Here is a 22,644-nt window from a genome sequence, read left to right as displayed (position 1 = left end):
AGTGAAGTTTCTGGTGAAATGTGACAAGAAAAAGAAGACTTTCTCAAACATAGAACTTTGAATTGGAAAATAAAGTGCATAATTCCTTAGACTGATGCCAGTTTGTCTGAAGATTTACTTTTTTTTGTCTAGTTCACTTTTTTGTCCTTTAGAGTTCTCTATCAACCTCGACAATCTGGAGTTTGTAGTCACTGTTTGTCACCTTAATGTTTTTACTGTACACACACATGCTCACACTGAAAACAGTTCCTACTTCATTCCCTCTCTTTCTCCAAATAGTGTTTAATAAAAGTCAAGGGAAGAAGAAGCTTAGCTTACAAGAAGGAGAAAAAAAGCTGGGGTTAAAAATGCTACATTACACCCACTCAATTTAAATGAGGAGGGATGGAGAGATTAGATGGGAGTAGAGGAGGTGATGCTCACAGCCCGACAGCATTTGTGGGGGTAGGGATGTCTGAGAGAGGATGGGAGCCAACATGGCAAGTAGATTTAGACTGCTGCAGCTCTGATAGAGCTGTCTCACCATGACTCTGAAATCTGAGAGAGCTTAGGAATCATGAAACATCAGCACAAAGATGGTGAGAAGACGAGAAAAGAGAAAGGGGCAAAGCGTCTGTGACAGGTTGTGAGTGTGAGTGTCAGAGAGAAGCGTTTGAAGACTGAAAACAGGGCTGTGATTCTGCTCCTCCTAAACACTGGCTTCTTACAGGGTGGAAAAGGGAGGATTTTGAACTGTAAAGGAAGACAGGCTAACAGATAAACCGCCTTTGAGGGTTTTCTTCATAGATGGAGCACCAAAAATATATCAGCATCCCCACTGTGTATCATGCAGGCTGATGTTGGCATCAAACTCAAAGCACTAATATACAGCCTCACAGAGCAAGCTATGTAACCTGCTTCATTTAGCTGTAAAAATCCTTCTATCTGTATCTATCAGGATATCTATGAACTAAACAGCACTTTTTCTCATTTTAAGAAATTATCTTGAGGCTGTCAGAGCAGCTTTTAACCCAGGCTAAATTCATCCTTTTCATATAATGACTGTAGCCTCTCATGAGCCTGTTTGTGTAATGTTGTTTTCTGCTGTGGATTACACACCTACTCTCACACAGTGTAAATCCTGAGCTGAATAAAGCTAATTACTTTTTTTTTTTTTATCAATCAAAGCAGTTTTTTAGTAGTTTAGCAGTTTTGTAGGCACACTCCGTAAGCCTTCGTGCCGTTATGCATAGCTCTGTGGATGTAGCCGGCAGACATGTGGGGTGTATTCCTTCCACATTCAAACTGTCATGCTCTGAATGGCCTCCGCTGTGGTGCAGATTGTGTGGCCCAGGGCAGGACACAGGATTGCAGGATTAGAAAGCAGCCTTACTTCTCACCTTCCTCCTTTGTCTCCCTTTCTGGGGTAAAAAATATGTGCACAAGTCATCATTTTGGGACAGTTTTATGCCATTAAATGTCACAATTCAGGACTGGTTTCAGTCCTTTTGTGTGCTGTCAAAGCTGTATATGGCTTTTGCTTACACAAAGAGAGATCTGTCACACATGAATACATTGTAAATACCAACTATAACTAAGTAAGTGCTAACAATGTTTAGAAAACTTGTGACTATACATTCCTGTAAGAATCAGTTCTCCCACACCATGTGAAAGCAAAGAGCATGTGGTCAAGGCTAAAGAAAAAAAAAAGAAAATGAACAGACTTAAAGATGTAGCAGTGGTTAACTGCAGTGTATTGAAGTGTATTGAAGTACTTTATTATCCCACTGAGGCAGGAAATTTGTCTTTGGTCTTACCAGTAACAATAAAAACATGCAAACACACATCAAACACTGTCAGCCATCTGCATGCAGCCTGCACGCTAATGTGTTACTTACCGTTATTTGTTGACTACAGTAACTTCATTGGAAATAAAGGAACTCTTACAAATGAAGTGGATTAAAAATAAACTTAAGTGAAATAATTTTGTTTGGGCAAAGTGGGTAACCGGCAGGTTTTTCTGCTGAAGTTGCACCTTAGTCAGCCACTGCTTCTCTTACAGTATATAAAGTACAGCACTCACCATAGTGTCACCATCAACTCCAAGGTGTAAAGACCCCAAGAGGATTCAGCAAATTAGTCTGCTGATACAGTATATAAGAAAGCCAGAGCAAGGTCTCTGCTCTTAAAGCGAAATAGCACAGTGTGTGTGTGTGATGGCTGTTTCAAACCACCATATTAAAAGAGTAGCAAAATGACAGAATTCATAAAAAAATCTTTCCACGAGTCCCCTTTCTTCAGGCTTTCTCCATGGATCATTTACACTTTAGAACAGAACTGCAGTGAAAATACAGTTCAATTTGTTTGATTCAGAGCTCTTTGTGGTTACAGCGGTGGTTCTTTTATTTCACTCCCTGTCTCATTCAACCCTCTTCCCTGTGCAGCCTTTACTTTAGACTTTTTTCTACCTGAATATTGGTATTATCTGCTCTCATGCCCCACATTAAATTCTCTTACGATGAAAACAGGATCATAACTGATAATGTTGCAGCACAAAGAGAGGTCTGACAACAACACAGCAGCAGTGAGATTCCCAGACCAGTTGGGGAGGGGGGGGCTCTAAGAAACATCAGCAGAGCTATTCCATTATAATCGATTTGTGTGTTGCAGAGAGATGCTGCAGTTCAGTTGGAGAGTAAATGACGCAGACGTCATATGCAGCCCAGATACAGTATCTTCTAGGTTTTCACCAAGTTTTGTCTGTGACAGCTCACTCTATGCTAATCTTAAACAATGAACATGATTTGTCATGAACTGGCTCCCTCTTGTATTATTTTGCCATAATTTCTGTGAGTGATGATATTGTGAACGCTTTGTTTAGTGATAGAATGGGTGCATGCTATTTCTGTTAATCTTTCAGATAAAGCTGTAGAGGCAGTCTGTCTGATAATCTGACTTCTCATTTTTGCTTGTAACTGATACAAATGATGTGTGTGAATGAAATTATTTATTTAATAATTAACCTGAATGGCTCTTTAAAAGTGGACTCTGACTCTTATGGGTCAAAAAGGTCTGAAATGTAGCAACATGATAAAATCTCTTCTAGTAAAAATTCAAAATTATTATTATTATGTTATTTTTAGAAGTGTGTGCGTGTGTGTGTGTGCGTGTGTGTGTGTGTGTGTGTATTTGGCTTTCAGCAATTCCCACAGAACCCATCTCTGCTCCTCTGTACTCTCTCCTTCGCCAGCTTTTGTTCAGCAGAATTGATTGTCCTTTTGTTCACAGCTGAGATGGATCACAGCGCTGGCAAGCAGCGTTTACTGGAGTTTTGTTCAGCCATCTAGCTTCCTAAATGTTCTTTCATAGCCTGTGTTACACTAGTCATTAATTACTCAACCCAGAACAGTGCAGATCCTGCTAGTTGCTATGACAATGAGCTGCAAGGACCACCGTAGTTAAACACTGTTATTGTTATCCATCTCTTTCATTTGTTTGTTTTACTTGAGTTTTTTGTGAACACAGTCTCTCAGACACTGCAGACTGGATGAAATCACTTGTCTCAATTATATTTGAAGGATTTTGCGTCTTGTTATAAAATTTTGGCAATTTTGTAATTAAAGTGTAATTTTTTTTTTAACAAATTTACTGTTGCTGGATTAAAACAAACACTGATATACAGAATCCGTCAAAATGCCAAATTTGATCATTGAACTAAACGCCGTTTAATCCATTTAATATTTCCTGCTCTCCACCAGGCTAGCCAGTTGGGAGTTTACCGAGCATTCCTGGATAACTACGAGCTGGCTGTAGAGACAGCAGAGAAATGCTGCCAGGCCAACACACAGTTTGCTGAAATCTCAGAGGTAAGACGGAGATGGAAGAGTTAGCACTTTTTCTCATAGGTACTTGTAGATTATTTGGTGGAGTTTCTTTGGACAATAGCAAGTTTTTCTCTTATTCTCAGTCTTGTGCTTTGCAAAGGCGTCTAAATCAAAGGATGAACAAGTGTTGTTTCCACATAGAACAGACAAGTTCGCAAAGAAACTGTTGATATATGGGTATAGGATAGGGTACAGTTCTATAATGGGGTAGCTTTTGAGAATCCATTTTTCAGGAAGGGGAACAGGGACAAAAGGCTGAGGCATGCCAAATGACCCAAGAACCTGACTGAAAATCAGTGGTAGCTGGTCGAATGGAGTGATGAATCCTCGTCAGAGCCTCAACATTACTGGCCACTTACTGGAATAAGAAGCAGTCGAAGTCCAACGAAGAGCTTTGGAAAGTTTGTTGAAAAGTACAAACACTCAGATCAGCAATCCTCTGATATTTAACTCTGATAACATTCCACAGTGCAATAGAAGATGAGTGTCACAAATGTGATGTCCTTTCAGCTTTACATACTGATGTCATTATTATTAGAACCGTCATCTGTTGACTCATCACCAACGAAGACGACAATCTTGCAGCAGAGTGTTTCTCAGAGGTGTTGGAGAGTCAGGAAGAGTTGCAAGTGCTTAGCAGTTTCGTCCCTGATGTGCTGTACTGCAAAACACACTCTCATTATTCACCCACACAGTAATTTTCATGCATTTAAATTAGAATGTTGTGCTGAATATTTCTATACAAATACACCCAGAAGCAATTAAGTGTGTGAATCCATGCGGATAGTATTATTTGGCTTGATCTCATCCTCAACCCTCACCTTCACTACACATAGTCTTCGTGCCAACATGTAACGTTTTCCTACATTTCCAACTTATTTATTTATTTAAATCTTGGGAAAACCATGTAAAACCATTTATGGTCAGACTGCAAATGTAGTTTTTGCAGTATTTTATTAACTTTTGGAAAATGGAATGAAGATCAAATTCTGTATTAAACTGTGTATGTTAAGCAGTTAGGTAGCCAAACCCTGGAGCTTCTGAACCATTTCTTCTTCTTGTTATCGAGTGTATGACACTATCTGATATATAAGTCTTCGTCTATGTTTTATGAGGCCTGCCAGTCAGTGCTGAGGTTGGTGTCTACGTGCTGGATGGGAAATTTAATCATGTAGGGTTGTTAATGGTCTAAGTAATGATGCATGACCATCTGAGCATGATGGAGGGAAGAAAAGCTGCTGAGGATGGCATAATTAATCTGAAATGGGATGACCTCAGAGCTAATAACCTCACCATGACTTCATGTAGCTTAACCATACTGAGCTGGTTTTTAAATGCCTCTTTAACTCTTTCTAAACAGAACCTGAAGGTGCGGAGCCCTAAAGACTGTAAGGAGACAGCCAAGAACTCTCTAGAAGGTTAGTCGTGTCATGTAATACTTAGTTTATTTAAAATATAACGTGCATTTGAATCTTTACATATGATATTAATTCAGTCAAATGAAAAATTCAGTGTGGTTTCTGTCATATTTTATTTGCAGCTTTGCTGTATAAACCAGTGGACAGAGTGACTCGCAGCACACTGGTGTTACATGTAAGTAAGAGAGGGTACTCCCATGTTGAGATCTGCCTTTGGAATTAATTTTGCCATTACTATGATGAGTCAGGACTTTAGCTAATAGCATCTAGCTAACCTTAATAAACTTGAGCCAAATGCCAAAAATCTGCTTTTTCATTGATGGTTCTGTGTTCAGTAGATCTGTATTTTAGCTACAGGTTTTAAGAAGGAGGATGGAATAAAATACTTGTATGTGTAACTGGGTATTTTCACTTTGACAACTTAGCTTTTCTTCATGTGCTGTTAGGACTTGCTCAAACACACACCCACAGGTCATCCGGACCACGCGCTCCTCCAAGACGCCTTGCGGATTTCCCAGAACTTTCTGTCCAGCATCAACGAGGAGACTACATCCAGGCGGCAGTCTATGACGGTCAAGAAGGGAGAGGTGTGTGCTCAGACTTTCACAAATTCACTTTCCAACCAAAAGTTGTGCTGAATTATTGAGACAGCTTTGATATGTCTGAACTGTCAGATAGGGTAAGATTTTATTAGTTTAAGGTGGTAGCTGAATTTGCAGTCAACATAGCTAATTTGAAGCAATTTTATGAAAATCCACAACAACAAGAGCTTGTGTGTCATGTCGTCTTAATATTTGCCACTTCTGACAAGTTTTACACTCTTCTGAATGTGCATCACAAAAACAAAATTAAAACAAAATTAAATGAACATAAAAACAGTTTCCATGCACTCTTCTAATTGCAACTGAAGGTTTTACCAAAGCTGATGTTGCAAAATATAATTTCTTCTTTAAATAGAAGAGAATATAACTCAATCTTTAAGAATATCTTTATTCTAAAGTAGCAAAAATATTTAAAAAATGTATAGACGTAAGTACTTTTACCACTTTATGTGTTTATATGTTGAACATTTCAGAAACAAGGAGACCAGCTAAAACTGTTCTGAAAGTATTTTCCCAGTCTTGCTTAATAGAGGATTTCGGCTGCTCAACAGTTTAAATCTTCTTTGTTGGTTTTTCGTAATACACCAAATGTTTTTAGTGGATTGTAAGTCTGGATTTCATGCAGGATTTTACTTTTTTCCTTCACATTCCTACAACAGTCACACTGTTGTGAGAAAGGATTGCAGCTTCTGTTCCTCTAAAGTGTGTTTAAAATATTGTTTGATATAATGTGTCTTCACAAAGGTGAAAGAAAACCATGCTTTGTGCTCTTGAGCACCTCATTATCATCATGGCTGCTGGCTTTTTAGCTTTATGCTGATAATGAGCAGAAAAAGTCTTCCTCTTGTTGGCCTGGAGGACTTGCCGTTCATGATTTCCCAAAGAAATGTTCTATTTTAATTCCACTTCACCTCAGTCCATCTGAAATTAAATTGAGCCCAAAGAAAATAGTACTGTTTCTGGATCTTGTTTATGTATATTTTAATCTTTGCATTTTTAAATTAATGAAATATTTACAAACCCAGACTCTCACAGCAATGTAGCCCCCCACCATCTTTACTTCCGAAAGACTGATCCTCTCTTGGGTGCCCTTTGACCTGCTGCTGCTTTTTAACCTAATTATGTTCCACTACATGTTTTATTTAACATTACACAATATTTTTATTTTTGTGGTCCCCATTTCTTTGTTTTTAAAGCATTCAGCTGGTTTTTCAGAAAAAAAATGATCACTTGCAAGTTATTCTACTCTAGCTTTAATATTTTACATTGCATCCCAACTTTTTCAGAAACAAGCTTTTTGAATTCTCGTCAGTTTAATTCACGTAAACGATGATGTCATAAACCCACCCTCCAAATGACTTTGAAGTCACTGCCAGATGACTGTACAGGAGCCACCAATCTGCAGCCTAAAGCAGAGCCCATGTCCTTATATGGTCATGCCAGGGATGCCTAGATGAGACTGATTCTGTGTGTTTGCTCTGTGTCTCCCCATCCCTCCATCTACTCCCCCACTTTCAATGGCAACCCCCACTGCCCCCCTCCACCCTACTGCCTCTCTCATCCCTGGAGATGACTTGATCCACATGAATGGCTGCGTCTTGATTGATAGCTTACGTGACACTGCCGTACACAGTGCCGTGTAATGAGTAACCAGTCTACTCTGACTGACAGATTCCAAGTTAATTATTCATAAATGGTGGGTAGGAGGACGTGAATCAAGAAAGCTCCTCCCCCTGCTCACAGGGGGGCATTACCACACCTTTTCCACACAGACACTTTCCTGCTCTCTGTTCCATATGCTCTCTGAACATATACACACACACAAACACTGGCTTTATTATCCCTGCAGGCCATAGTTTCCATCTCAGTTAGCCCAGGCCCTCACACCAGTCATCAAATATTTATTATGGATACATGAAAGAAGCACTTGGAAATCAATGAAACTCATTATATTTTACCTCATCACTGACAGAGCCCAGACTTTTTTTGTTGTTGTTGTTGTTTTATGTACGTGTGTGTGTGCACGTTTTTGTCTGCTTTTCATCAAATGAGCTTCTACATTCATTGAAACACTAAAACATTCATTCGTGCTATTATTTGGAAGATGATGAAAAGACAATATCTTGCATCCAAAGAGGATGATGATGCTTGCAAAGAAGACTGCTGACAGGGTTGGAATTCAGATTCATTATTAACTAGTGATTGTTAGTAATGGGGAAAAGAAAAAGCATTCAACATCACACATAGTAAAGCAGGACAGAGTGCTTATTTGTGATCCAACCTGAAACACACTGGCCTGAAGAAGCGCTAATGGTCAGTGGAGGCATGCAGGAGCAGAGCAGCACAGGTGGCCCCCAGAGGCCCTGGCAAAGCTCTACAAGGGGAGGGTGCAAACAGAAACTGCTTAATTAAAATGCAAATGACAGCACTCATGTCCTCGCTCGGTTTTGTTTGCCTTTGGGAAAGATACATCACTGACTGTTGCAGATACTGTTGCAGAAAAGCACACACAATTTACACAATTCCATGTAATCTGAGCATAAACAGGTCCCCATGCACAAACACAAAATAAAAATAATAAACATATATACATACACATGTGCGGAGGTGGCCCTTAAAGCATATATTCTAAAAATAAACTCAAGCCATTACTTGCGCACAAGCTGTCAGCAAGACCTCTCAATATTTAATCTGTGTTCTGTTTCTTTCATGATGTGCTGGTCAGCTGTTATGAGTAACAGCAAAAGCCACATTTCTCTTACTCGCTCAAAGACATTATGAAATTCTGACATGCTGAGCCAGCTGGTTTGTAGCAGAGCAGCAGCTACATAGGGCAAAGCCTTAATTGCAATTTGTCTGCATTCAACCCTAAAATAATCAAGCTGAATTACACAAGAAGAAAAGAATAATGACCCATTCATTTCTAAACGTTTTATTTCCGATTTAAGCAATGCTCACCATAGATGTTGCATTAGTTTGGTAATTAAGGTGATTTCTGAAACCAAATCCAGCCTAATCTGTTGCTGTGCTGTTCAGTCATTTGGTCCACTGTAAGAAGTAGCAGCCTACTTTTTGTAATAATTTAAGATGTTTAATTGCCAAAATGACTGAAACTGTATTGTTTGCCTTTGCACATCATAATGTGTAAAAACTGTATTTCTTCATATTGTGATACCCCTAATATGTATATGAAAATAAATTGTTCTGGAGACTCTTGTTTCTGTAACTTAAAGAGTACAGTCTAAAAAACGAGAACTATCATACAAACCCCAAAGATATTCTTTTCTCTTTTATGGAAAAAAATAAAGAAGCAGCAAAACCTGTGTGAGGCTGGGAGAAGTGATTGTTTTGTTATTTTTTTATTGTTAAAGATCCCCTCCACATCAGGGCAAAAAATACTCTCATATGCTTTTGTCAGTTTTTTCATCAAAAGGTTTTAATATATATAAAATATATGATCCCTTTTCCCCTCATTAAGACCTCCAGAATGGCAGAACATCTAAATGCTTGTCACTTCACCAGTGTAAAGTCTCCACATTGTGTTTATAAATGCTGAATTTTGGACCAGGATTGGCTCTCTCTGTTTTTCTGATCTCGGAAATCATCCTTGTTTTAATCCACCTTTTTAGATCGGATAATCGGTGAGCTCAGAGGTAGCACACTTTCATCAATTACTGAGAAGTCAGCTTTCTAGCAGAAAAAAGAAAAAACAACTGAATGAAAAAAGTGACCAATTATTTGTCTGAAGGACTTTAAATTGTGCAAGAAAATTTAAACAGACATTTTGTAGAGCCAACATAAGTTTAGTCTAATCTTCTGGACTGGGCTTAGTTTCTTGAAGACTGTCATGCAGAAGAGCTTCTTCAGTTCTGATGGAGATAGTTGGAGAGTTCACTGAAGTAGCCTGTGAAACCACATGACTCACCTGAGCTCTTGTTACTGTCCTTTTGCTATAGTTTCACTTGTGGCCTAGTGTGATTAGGTGTTGTCAATCTCCTAGGGACAGCTGAAAGAGGTGATGTCTTAGTACTCCTCTATGAGGTTAAAGTTTCTCTATTTTGACATAAATAGCCTCTTTTACTCTCAGCTCAAACAATTTGTCTTCCCTGTCTAAGACAGAAATGTGTCTTTTATCATTACAGCAACTCTACATAAGTTTCTGACCTGAAAACTCTGTGCTTCTGACTCATTTTGATGGCACACTGACATGCATTATGCGCATTCTTGGAGCTGTTGTTGCTCTTCAGCTTCGCAGGATTAAGAAATCGCACTTCACAACCTTTTTTCCCGCCCAGAGCATCACTTTAAAGCTGTGTTTTGCTTTCCGGCACCATGTCACACACCAGCAACAGAGATGTCAACACACTGACTATTTTGTAAGCGCACTATGGCTGACTCTGCAAAAACAAAACAAAAAAAGACATTATCAGAGGAAATGAGAAAAAGAAAGTGAGAAAGTGACAGAGCAAGAGACAAGACAAAAGTCAACATCAGACCGAGAGAGCTTAGAGACGAGACAGGGTGCAAGACAGATACCAAATAAGGCTTCATTAGGGGGTGTTAAAGTCCAAAAATGTGTCAATAGTGCTGCTTTAAGGTGTAGAAAAAGAGCCTGGCCCAATGAGTTGGCTTTTCTGTGTTTGGCCGTCTGTATTTTGAGTGGTTGTTTGGTTTCCCAAATGCAGAGCTCATCCCAGTCCTTAATGCAAAGAACTGTGAGGAGTGTGGAGTTGGGTTCTTAGGATGGACCACTTTCTGTCTGATGGTGTCTCTGGGTTTGAATCTGTACGTTACACCACATTCTTTATATGTTATTTGAAATTGATTAAATACATTGGATTACCATGAAACTGGCCAACTGAAAGCACGTGTGTGTCACAGAAGGGCCATTCTCACATGAAGAACAGTTACATAGTCAGAGAGATGTGCAGAGATTAAACACACATCTCAGTATGTCTTACAACCACATGGATGCATTCAACTTGTTAAAAGAGAATGTCTTTTTGTGAGTGGACTCGCAGATGTAGTAGACAACTGCTAGACAGACAGAAAGCCATTCATCCGAAAGTTATGCATTACAGGATTTTGTCATCACCCTCTTCATTTTGTATCTATGAATAATCACGTTCGACGTTGGGAATGAGGTTCTGTTTGGTCAATGTTTCAGTGACTACGAGTTTAATCTGAGGTCAGTGGAGGTGCCTCAACAGCTGCTTTGGTGATTAGTCACGTGATTTGGTATCTATGTGCATAAAGAGTGTGACGAGTGGTCCACCAGGACCTCTTTTATCTATCTTTGGCTGCTTCCTCATCTCTCTGTTCTCACCAAAACATTACAATATGAGCTCTGTTTCTGTCACACTCCCATTTCCTTTATATCTTAGTCATCCTTCCTCCACCCCTCTCCACATCATCATGTGCAAACGTTTTAACTCTGAGTGACACAGAATAATCCTTCTCTGTGCCAGTAGATGCCAAATTAGGTTCCGTAAGCACATAACTTCTCTTTCATTAGCATCCAATCAACTCCTTTCTAGCTGTGACAATAAGTGTGTGTTCATGATGGAGGTGGGGGGAGGAGGAGCAAGACAAAAGGGAGGAAAGTCACAAACATAATGACAAGGATGTGGTTGGTTGTGAACACATGTGATGTCATGCTTTGTGGCTCTGCTGTAGAGGGTGGTATGGACTGGTTTGGTTGCAAAGGGCTTGTATGGCCTCTGGAACAACGTGGAGGTGAGTTGGTAGGAAATTATCACACAAGAAGCCAACATGCATTGTGGAGAAAAAAAAAAAGCTATGATTTTCTTGTATTTTACAGTGTTGCTGCCATTCTTTCTTGTTTTTAGGGGAATAAAAGAAACCTTTTTTAGGTTGCTGCCAGTAAGGTGAACATCTAGGAAAGTTAACAAAGCTTGAAATTTTCAAAAGAGCTGAAATCAAGCAGCTGTATTCTCTTCTTTTCTCAATAAGCCTTTTGTTCTGTTTTTTTTAAATACCACATGTAAATTCTGAGGTTATGAGCATGTAAAATTGAGCCAGTTACTACTGAGCTGTGGTTTGACATTTGCCTGTCGGCTTGGTTTCCTTCTTTAGAAAATGACATTACTGCCCCCTTTTGGTAATTGGCAGTATTACACACCTCATTACATAGTCTGACATCAGTGAAAAAGTCCAGAGCTCAACATCACACATCCTTTTTCTTCACCTCATTCATGTGTCTGTGGCCTGCAAGAAATTAGATGTATAAATCTGATGTGATGCAAGTCTCTTCACAGTTTTCAGTCTTTTTTTGTAGATATTCATTTAGTAAAGGGGACTTCTTCAGGCTTATTTTTTATGTCTTCTAATGCCTGCCTTTCACTCTCTCCTCTAATTCTTATGCTAGTCAAAGAGAAGTGAGAATATGATCAGAGCAAAGTAGAGAAAACGCTTTCGGCAGTTTAAGCACAAAAGCTCTGCAAACTAATTGTGACCTTTTTACAGAATATACCAGCTTTGTTTCTGTGACTGTCTTAGAAATGGACTCACTGGTAATATCATACACTACAAAGAACCTCCCTTTACCATCCAAAGCTTTGTGCTCCTGACCCAATGATGTTTCCTTTTTCTGCCACAGAACCGACAACTGCTGAAAGACAGCTTCATGGTGGAGTTGGTTGAGGGAGCCAGGAAGCTTCGGCACGTCTTCCTCTTTACAGACCTGCTGCTCTGCGCCAAGCTAAAGAAACAGATTGGAGGGTAAAGCACCTTTATAAACAATTTCATCCTCACAATGTGAGAGCAACTCTACAACAGAGGATGAGTACAACACGATGCAGAGACTGCAAACACTACAGAAGATATCTGACATCTTACACTTATGAGATACATGAACTATATGACAACTAACTTGCAAATCCATCATCATCATAAATGATATAGGGTTAAATGTGATTGTAAGGAAAGATAAGAATTACATTAGAAAACTACAAAGAAGGTATGGGTTAGCTTGTAATCCAAAGTATACACATTACTGTAATTAGCTAAATATGTGGTAATAAGTATTATTAATATTATTATAATAATGTAAAAAGTATCAATAATAAGTATTAATATTATAATTTTATATGAACCCCTTAAAAGTAGATTGTATTTACTTATACTTTCTCCAGTTTGGATGTGAATACCCCAAAATTAAACCAGAAAACCACAATTAAAGCCAATTTTATACCAATAGCCACAATAATATGTTTTAGTAAATAGCTTAAAAGACTAAAATTATCTCAGTGTTTGGATGTTTTATATATGGACCTAAATGTTTATTTTAAAAAAATTTTAAATACTAAAAATATTATGTAAAGCTTTGTCTTGCTATTACTTGAGTGTGTCATTACTTAGGAGTTGACACCTACAAGAGAATGTTTATCATTTATCCTCCTTTATCATTTCACCTTATGCTTTCATACCTGCTTCCTCTTGTTTTTGCCTTTTACAATTAACCCCCTCTCATTTTCCCATCCTACTCCAGCAAAAACCAGCAGTATGACTGCAAGTGGTACATCCCCTTGACTGAGCTGACCTTCCAGGGCCCCGAGGAGACGGAACCACTAACTATCCCCCAAGTCCCAGACGAAGAGCTAGATGCCATTAAGGTCAAGATTTCACACCTCCGCAGTGAGATTCAAAGGGAGAAGGTAATGTGGACGTCAGTGCAATAATCGCAAACAAAAACTGAAATAAAATTTACAAGTAGTCATTTCTTAACGAGGCAAATGTAATTTGCTTTAAAATCTTTTAAACGATTTCAGAGAGCCAACAAGGGTTCAAAAGTCATTGACCGTCTCCGAAAGAAACTGTCCGAACAGGAGTCTCTGCTGCTGCTAACGTCCCCGAGCATGCCCCTTAGACTCTACAACAGGAATGGCAAGGTGATGACACCTTTATCATAACTACCTGTCTCGTCTTCTGCTGATATTTTTTGGTTCTTAGTCTCATTCCCAGCACCATAATCTGTTATAGGTGGTTCAACCACAAAACATAATCCCAAGTTTGAGTGTGTATATGTGCATATACGGTATTTAAATTAAAGTATCCAGTCTTCTATGTTTGTGTTTTAGAGTTACAGCTTCTTGATTTCATCTGACTACGAACGTGCGGAGTGGAGGGAAATAATGAAGGAGCAACAAAAGAAATGTACGTTTTTTTCTGATCTAATTAAAAGAGAACATCCTTTCCCATTTCATTCTATTGTTTAATATGACTGGCTTTTATGAAGAGAAGCCTGTTTGTGTTCAAAGTACAATTTTAGCACATTTTAGAAAGTATTGTGATGTTTTGGAGGTGATTTACAGTCTCAATTTATTGTCTACCCTCAAGGTTTGAAAACATCCTCCTTGACTTCCATGGAGCTACAAATGTTAACCAGCTCTTGCCTCAAACTGCAAACCGTCCACCACATTCCTCTTAGCACCAATAAAGAAGGTAGAATTCTTCTTTTTGTTGCTTTTTATGGACTTTTTAAAATTATTTTTCTTCCAAAGCAAGTTTGTTATAAACCATAAAATGTAGGGTTTCAACCAAGAGTTCTTTTTTTTTATCTTTTCCACAATGTCTGATTCTGCTCCAACGCAAATAGAGATCTGCATGCTTTTCTAATCCATCCTCCTTTTTCCCTTTATTTTTCTCCGCTCTCTGACTGTTTTTCCAGAGGACGAAACCTCCGGTCTCTGCGGGTTCCTGAATGTAATCGTCCACTCTGCCTCCGGCCTCAAACAGAGCTTGAGTGAGTCACTTAACTTCAGCTTTTATGCAAACAGAAAATCAGACCAAATGAGCTATGAAAACAGCTAAACTTTAATAAGACCACGCCAAAAATAGTTAAAATTACTGTTGGTTAAACTTTCATGTTTCTTTACTTCTCTTGAAATCTCTTCTCTCTGTCAGATCTCTACTGCACATTGGAGGTGGACTCCTTTGGTTTCTTTTCAAATAAAGCCAAGACGAGAGTGTATCGCTATACCACAGAACCAAAATGGAACGAGGTAAAGGATCCCAATAGAGCTGGTATTACTAGAACTTTCATACAGTTGTCAGTGTTAACAGGCCAATCATTTTTAACAATTTTATGCATCAGGTATAACCACCTTATCCCTGCATTAAATCCTAAGCTGCACACATGAATTTCCCTGCAAAGGGATTAATAAAGTATTTTTCATTCATTCATTTCATTCATTTGTATACAGAAATATTTAACAATGATTCCCGACAGGGGAAAAAATGCACTTCAGCTGTTATATACCTGCGTGAACTCATTTTCTTCAGCATAATTTATGTTGCATGTCATTAATTTGACATCTGGGCTTTGATTTATTTGCTTGTCTGTCTCTGAGTAGTTAAAATATGTTTCAGAAATCTCACAAAGAGCATCTGCATCCCCTGTAAACATACAGCAAACACAAATATGCACACATATACTGGGTGCATGCGAGCAGGCACGCATGCACAAATGTGTATGCAATAATTACAGCCCAGATGGATGAAGGAAGAAGAGCTTTGAGACTCGGTCAGAGGATCAGTTTGTCTGTGTTGTAAAACTGAATTCTCTTTGAGGATTTTGCTCAACTAAGTGGAAATAATATTAACTAATGAGAAGCCTCTGCTTGGGATGACTCACATCTGTCCGAAAGCTAAATGAACCAAAATAGTGTGGTTCTCAGAACAATGTGCAAACCATATGCAGAGTGTTCACTTACATAAGAACAGGGAATGTTGGTCAGCCGTGTGTTGCGTTGGGATACGTTCAAATACAAGGAAATGCAGATTTTTCTGAAGGTATAACCACTTGGTGTCATTCTGCTAAAACCTTCTTTTCCACCCTTTTCACACAAGATTACCCCCCTTCAGCTCTTTTTTATTTTCTTTCTTCTTTCCTTAAGGAGTTTGAGATCGAGCTGGAGGGCTCTCAGACCCTGAGGCTGCTCTGCTATGAGAAATGTTACAACAAGACCAAACAGAACAAAGAGGATGGAGAGAGCACAGACCGCATCATGGGGAAAGGACAGATCCCGGTATGACATTACGTCACCCCCTCCATCAATAGACCATGACTTGTTACTGATATGAAGTTATGTGACCAATACTGTCACAAAAACATGAAATGCCCTTTACTGCGCTTGTTAGGATTAGCTCCATTTATCTCAATACACAACGGATGAATGGAGAAACTGATCAGTGTCTGATTGTCAAAAAAATAGTGATGAGGAGGTCAGGTCAGAAAAGATTCAGATTTGAATTCAAGTACTTTGATGGAAATACCCAAAGCTGTCATTTTCATGTCACTGATCTATTACTTTGCTGTCAGTCTTAGCTGTTTAAATCATTTCCTGCACAAGTGGAAATGACATCAACACAGTGAAGCGTTCTGTTCTTAAAAATGATAAAATCCTGCTGATTGACGTTACGCTGAAGAGCCTGGCTATGAGGCTGACTGAACTCAATTCATGGCAGATTTAGCTGGTCAGTATGTTCAGGTTGCTAGGACAACAACCAGCCTGCAGCTGTCACTGCAAATAAATAGAGAGAAATATACAAAAGAGACAAACACCATTCTCTACCTGTGCTGTCAACAAAAACCTCATCCTCACCCACAACAGGGCAGGTGTGTGATGTGTATTTTTATGTGTGTAAGCACAGCAGTGTTAGTTACAAGCTGATTGCATCCTGATTAGTTTGGCTAAATAATAGCAGACAAAGTCAGCTTCCTTGTCATCTACCAAACTTACAGTCACATACTCCACCTAGCGGTCCCTGAGTCGTGATGCCTTCATGGTGAATGATGTCATTGAAAAGAAATTGACGGGGATTGAGATTGCTGCTCAGCTTGATTTTCACAAATCTGAAACAAAAGGCCACTTCTGTCTGATTAAACTCGTATTTAAATCTGATCACAGATGATAACCCTCGGGGCTGATGCTCAAACATGGTATCCAGGTGTTGGAAGATGCACATTTCTGTGGCTATAGCACATCATATTGCAAAGATGCAACCGCATTTCATTGCAAATAAAAGAAAAACCTGTATATTTGTGCCAGAAATGCTATATTTGATTATGTTTTTTAATTAATGAATCCCTTGCACTAAATCCTAGTTGTTTTTCCCTTTTTCTTTTTCTCTTGTTTCATAAGCATCACTTGTTTTTTTCTTACCTCAGGCCTGTCCCATCTTAAAGAGCTGCATCTTTTTCGCAGTGTTTTATTCATCCCACTGCTCCTCGGCAGTGTGTGTTTTTATTTTACACATATCTTATTTTTAGGAAAATTGTAGCTCTTAAACACCGACGTTTTCAAACTCATGCATTCCAGAGAAAGTCATTTTCTCTCACAAATTTGAGTGAGAGTGATAACAGCTGTGAAACTGCAGCCATTTTTTGTAAAATGTTTTTTTTTTTTATTTAATTTTAGATGCATGACTCAAACCAAGAAATCTTCTCAAGAATGAAAGATTCAGTTGTGAGAAACATGATCTGACTTTGCAGGCAGCCAGATGGGGCTCAGGCTACATAAACATTGAGCACACTGTGTCGCTGTCTGTATGCTTCATCACGTCAGCTGTGTGAGTGTGCACTCATCTTTTATTGCCCCAGATTGCACAGCTCTTCTGATCTGGGTGTAGGTCTAGTCTTTCTAAATAAATCATATTTGTTTATCAGGTTTCTAAAAATACATTGTAAAGGACGTGAGAAATCAGCATCGCCTTTGAAAACATTCTGCTGCCGCAGAGGGAAGATTTGTACATGTGAAGTGATTATAATTTTATGCCCTGCTGCTCAGTCATAGCCGGGCTGGACAGAAGTAGGACAACAGTGTGTAAACTTAATCTAACAGAGCAAATAAATATTAGGAGTTCATGAAGCTGCAGTAGTTCATGAGAAAGGGATGAAAATGTCTTTTATCTTCTTTAATCTTGAGAAAAGCTTCTGAATTGCTATTGTAATGCCATCATAAGGTTCCCCATTGGTTTATGGATTTGTATGTAGTGGCCACATGAGCTCGCTGTTTTGGGGGCATTGATGGGTTTGATTATGAATTTAAACTATGTACTTATAAAGATATAGTGGTGCAGCTGCTTTATTATTTAATAAAATAAATAAAAATAAAAAACATAATGTGCTAAATAAACTGTAAAACTAGCAAGTGAATAAATAAACTTTTTGAGAAAATGTTTACTTAGGTTAAAATCAAAAGAGAAATAGTAATTTCCTCAGATTTCTACACAAAAAACTTCATATTAAGTTATAGTTGCCACCTGCTGGTTAACGGATTGAATCCATGCACTTGTTTGTCTTAGTTGTCCAGACAGAAGACTAAAACCAGCTTTAATAGACAGTTGAAAGTGATGTGATGATGTTATTAATGTGGCAGGCAGAGCTAAGAAGTATCTTCTTAAAAATGCTGAGGAAAAGAAGAAAGTAGCTGTAATGGAAATACTAACTTAATAGGTTGCTAATAATGATCTTAAATGATTTTTTTTTCCTGTTAAACATGCATTATGGTGGGAATGCAAAGAAATGTGCATTTAGTTGACGTGAAATGTTACTGTGGCATTATAATGCCTTTATTAATTTATGTTTGTTTATAACGTTTCTTCTCAGCTTGACCCTCAGACTCTTCAAGGAAAAGACTGGCAGAGAACAGTTATTCCCATGAATGGGGTGAGTGTCCCACAGAAACATTATACCGTGGTGTTAATTATTTGGGTTTTTTTTTTCTTTCCTGTACTTTTAATATCATTTTCAAACTTTTTACCTTATTTATATTACTGTAACACAGCCCAAATGGATATTATATAAAGCACCTCTGCAGGATGTGGCTCAGATTTTAATTTCTTTGTTATATCTTCATGTGTTTTCAGTATGGCTGGATTTCCTCAAGATCACAGAAAGCTGCCACACATAGATTCCAAACTTGTAAAAAGGCTTTTCACTTGCACCAATGTTTTGGACATAAACTCTTTTTTCCTTTGTCAGATTGAAGTAAAACTATCCATGAAGTTCACCAGCAGAGAGTTCAGCCTCAAGCGGATGCCCTCACGGAAACCCATGGGTGTGTTTGGAATTAAGATCTCCACAGTGACCAAGTGAGTTGACATCGCCTTTGTTTCTGTCTCTTTTTTATAATTATTTATATTCCATATCCCTCTAACAGCTTTCAGGGCTTGATTTCAGGCCTCAGCTTCTTGTTTATTCAGTCACATCTCACAAAGTTGCTATGAGGATTTTTTTTTCTCTGTTTTTTACTGTATGATGTTTAGCCCAAATGTTAAAGAACCCATCATGTTAGCCTAGCTGACATCTGAATTAATGCTTGTCTTCCACATCAAGACGAAGGCTTGTTGCAAATGACAACCTTTAATTGTCTCATCAGGAACAAACCCACATTACTTCTTGTAAAATCGTCAAAGTTGTGTCCTTATTTGCTGTGGTTCACATCCAGAGTCGAAGGTTTGTAGATTAGGCTTGGATGCTAATCATTCTCAAACACCTATAATTACTCATAAGCAGCAGGAAGATGTGGATCCCCTTATAACTGGCAGTGAATATGGTTAATGAATGAGGCAACAGAAGTGACATCCTCATGGTGGCACCACAGGCAAAGATTTAGCAAAGTCACCATGAACGTCTATAATAAACCTATGTCAGTCAGTCAAATGAAGGTTGAGATATTTCACAACATCTTTATAGATATAAAGATATTAAGATGTTGGCCAGGCAACAGGGCCATGGCCAATGCTGGTGATGATTGACATTTTTAAGAAAAAAACAAAAATGTGTTTCTTCCAGTGGTAAAAACAAGTCAAAACATCAAAATCAGCTGTGTTCATTTAGTTCTTTTTTCACATAAACAGATTTATTAATCATGTAGAAATTATTTTCTGCCTGGAAGTTTTGTCTTAAGCACCAACCATGTTGTGGTGATTGTGTTTGTTTGCATTCAGGCGAGAGCGCTCCAAGGTACCCTACATTGTTCGGCAGTGCCTAGAGGAGATCGAGAGGAGAGGCATGGAGGAGGTGGGAATATACCGTGTGTCTGGGGTGGCCACTGACATTCAGGCACTGAAGACGGCCTTCGACACCAGTGAGTTCTGCCCTCATCCATGCGGTGTGCATGCTTTTCACAGGTTACATGTTATGAAATGGTAAGTCTGTAACTGCCATGAATTTCTAGGAAAGAAACCCAAGAAGCTCTGCTGACCGTCACCACGAAGAAAACTCTTTTCTATGCTTTTTGTCTCTGTTGATCAGGTGATGAGTGTTATAAAGTGAGTTAATGAAGCTGGTGTATTTTGTTGACATGAAATGATTAACCAGACTTGTTGAGAAATTCATTTATGCTAACTTGGCTTTGCATTTTTGGTTTTTGTATTTGCTGATAATGCGTGCATCTCTTGTGAAGTGGGCGTACTTCTGATGACAGACTGACAACCTAAATGTCTGGCAGCTGATGTTTTTGCCAAGTTCTCTGCCTTGTCATCTCGTTTTGTTGTTGCAGTCATCTAGTCTTCACTAAGTTCTTCGTCTTTTTTCTTCAGATAACAAAGACGTGTCGGTGATGATGAGTGAGATGGACGTCAACGCTATTGCTGGGACCCTGAAGCTGTACTTCAGAGAGCTGCCAGAGCCCCTCTTCACCGATGAGCTCTACCCTAATTTCACCGGCGGCATCAGTAGGAACACACTGCAAATTTTATGAATGATTAACTCTGAAATCCAGTGAACTCACATTTAAAACTGACGTTTAGTCTGGCAGCATTTGCTTACATTTCCACATCTTCTAAGGTTGTTACAAAAGGATTAACTTACAGGATATGTGTAAGGATTACTCAAGCAGTGGCATCTTCTCCTTTGCTTCTGTGCAGCCCTCTCTGATAGTGTTGCCAAAGAGAGCTGTATGTTGAACTTGCTGCTTTCACTGCCTGAACCCAACCTGGTCACTTTCCTATTCCTTTTGGACCACTTGAAGAGGTATGAACAATTTAAAATGCACATACATGCCTCGTACTGTATGTAAACATGAGTGCAAACACATGTACAAAAACACAAATTAAAATTCATACCGTAGTTTTCACAGCTACATGCTGTAGATTCCTCCTAGTGTAACATTTTCAACGTATATTAAGTACATTGTTTCCTAGTACCACCTTTAAGTCATTCTTCATCAAATTCCACTTACTGTGAGAGGGATGCTATCTGCAACGGCAGAATGTTTTCTGTTACCATGGTGATTTTGAACGGCAGGTTTAAAGATGCTCATGGATTATAAGTTAGCACTAAAGTAGATGGATCCAGTACAAAGTACTGTTGGACTGTATCATGGATGGTGTGGATGGAGATGAAGAGAATACTTGTTTTTATAAAAATTTGAGTTTTTTGTTTTTTTTAAGATAAACTTTAAAATGCCTAAGCATTTATTGGCTGTAACCAGGGCTGGAATTATGCAGTGTTTTTTTTGTTGGGGGAAGTCTTATTTTGTGTACGTATATCAGTGAATGACATGGCAGTGTAAAACAGGGTTACTATTAAAATATTCTGCCACTACTAAATGCAGCAGATTCAATTAGAAACATCCAATATGGGACGGAAAGTTGTTTTGACAACCACAAAAGCTGCAAATGAATTGGTCACCATTTGGACTCACAGTACACAACAAACAAATGATGCCGTCCACAGTGCTGGAAGAAATGAAACAGATCACCTGCATTGTTCGGAAAATTGAATGTATAAAATAAATAAACACACAACACTGACAAGGTAATATAATTTTTATTTAAGAAACTTCAGGAACCTTTAATTCCCCTTTAGTGTCTCAGGTGAGTGTTTTTAGAGGAGCTGAGCTTCCCTTAGCTTGCCTGTAGTTCAAACACTACCTGTAACTTTTGCAGTCTGCAAAATATAAGATGTCTAAAACTGACCATAGATAAAATATTTCTCCAAACTACAGTTAAATTAGGTGTTAAATGATATAAGATGGATAAATTATATAATTCTTCACATTTCAGCTGCTAAAAGTAGCAGATATTTGTTGCTTTTGCCTCACCCATTAAAATGCCCTCTATATATGGGAACAGGGGAAACACACTGTATGTATGAAGTGGACTCGCCACCATAAAATAATCTTTTGAGAGAAGGCTAATATTTGAAACCTAATTTGAAAATAATCTGCCTTTTTGTAGCGTAGTAATATCTGATTATGAAATCATTTCCACTGTAACTGCCAGCACACTGACCAGCAGGAGTGTATTAAGCTAATGACAACATAATGACTTGTAGGGAAATTAGATCATTTCACCAGTATAGGACACTAGTGTCTATCAGGGTTCATGTGGAGGTCTATCAACTGTGCTGCAGCTTTTGTATTCTTCTAAAAAATTTTAGCTTCTCTGATAATCACATACCACACAGACCTATTAGAGGCACTGATGTTATCTGTGTGGAGTCTTATTTTCCTCATATCACTGATGGGTTGGTTTGTCTTCCTCTCTTCAGGGTGGCAGAGAAGGAATGTGTCAACAAAATGTCTCTCCACAATCTAGCAACTGTGTTCGGGCCAACCTTGCTAAGGCCGGCAGAGAAGGACAGCAAAATCCCCACTAACCCTACACAACCCATCAGCATGGGGGACAGCTGGTCCCAGGAAGTTATGTCACAGGTGAGCCTCGTACATCATCCTCTGTCTGTTTTCTCTGGCATATTTTTTAATGTCAGAAATATGCATCTAAGTTAGA

At 38.6% G+C, this 22,644-nt stretch overlaps 1 protein-coding gene across 1 annotated transcript in view; it reads left to right on the top strand.

The window, feature by feature from the left end:
- The window catches only part of bcr (BCR activator of RhoGEF and GTPase), a 76,916-nt gene that overhangs the window by 49,977 nt on the left and 4,295 nt on the right, over window positions 1-22,644 (top strand). Inside the window, exons 5-22 of the mRNA XM_041970890.1 lie at window positions 3,738-3,845; window positions 5,224-5,281; window positions 5,404-5,456; window positions 5,728-5,868; window positions 12,503-12,624; window positions 13,394-13,559; window positions 13,674-13,793; window positions 13,983-14,058; window positions 14,242-14,346; window positions 14,573-14,647; window positions 14,809-14,906; window positions 15,801-15,932; window positions 18,515-18,574; window positions 18,890-18,999; window positions 19,858-19,997; window positions 20,452-20,586; window positions 20,779-20,884; window positions 22,406-22,568. Of these exons, the coding sequence (XP_041826824.1) occupies window positions 3,738-3,845; window positions 5,224-5,281; window positions 5,404-5,456; window positions 5,728-5,868; window positions 12,503-12,624; window positions 13,394-13,559; window positions 13,674-13,793; window positions 13,983-14,058; window positions 14,242-14,346; window positions 14,573-14,647; window positions 14,809-14,906; window positions 15,801-15,932; window positions 18,515-18,574; window positions 18,890-18,999; window positions 19,858-19,997; window positions 20,452-20,586; window positions 20,779-20,884; window positions 22,406-22,568 (1,968 nt within the window). The remainder of the gene's footprint in view (window positions 1-3,737; window positions 3,846-5,223; window positions 5,282-5,403; window positions 5,457-5,727; window positions 5,869-12,502; window positions 12,625-13,393; window positions 13,560-13,673; window positions 13,794-13,982; window positions 14,059-14,241; window positions 14,347-14,572; window positions 14,648-14,808; window positions 14,907-15,800; window positions 15,933-18,514; window positions 18,575-18,889; window positions 19,000-19,857; window positions 19,998-20,451; window positions 20,587-20,778; window positions 20,885-22,405; window positions 22,569-22,644) is intronic.

This window comes from Melanotaenia boesemani, chromosome 19 (assembly GCF_017639745.1).
Source record: "Melanotaenia boesemani isolate fMelBoe1 chromosome 19, fMelBoe1.pri, whole genome shotgun sequence".
Taxonomy (NCBI): domain Eukaryota; kingdom Metazoa; phylum Chordata; class Actinopteri; order Atheriniformes; family Melanotaeniidae; genus Melanotaenia; species Melanotaenia boesemani.
Note: the sequence above shows the minus strand (reverse complement) of the source record. Positions and strands in the feature narration are given on the sequence as shown.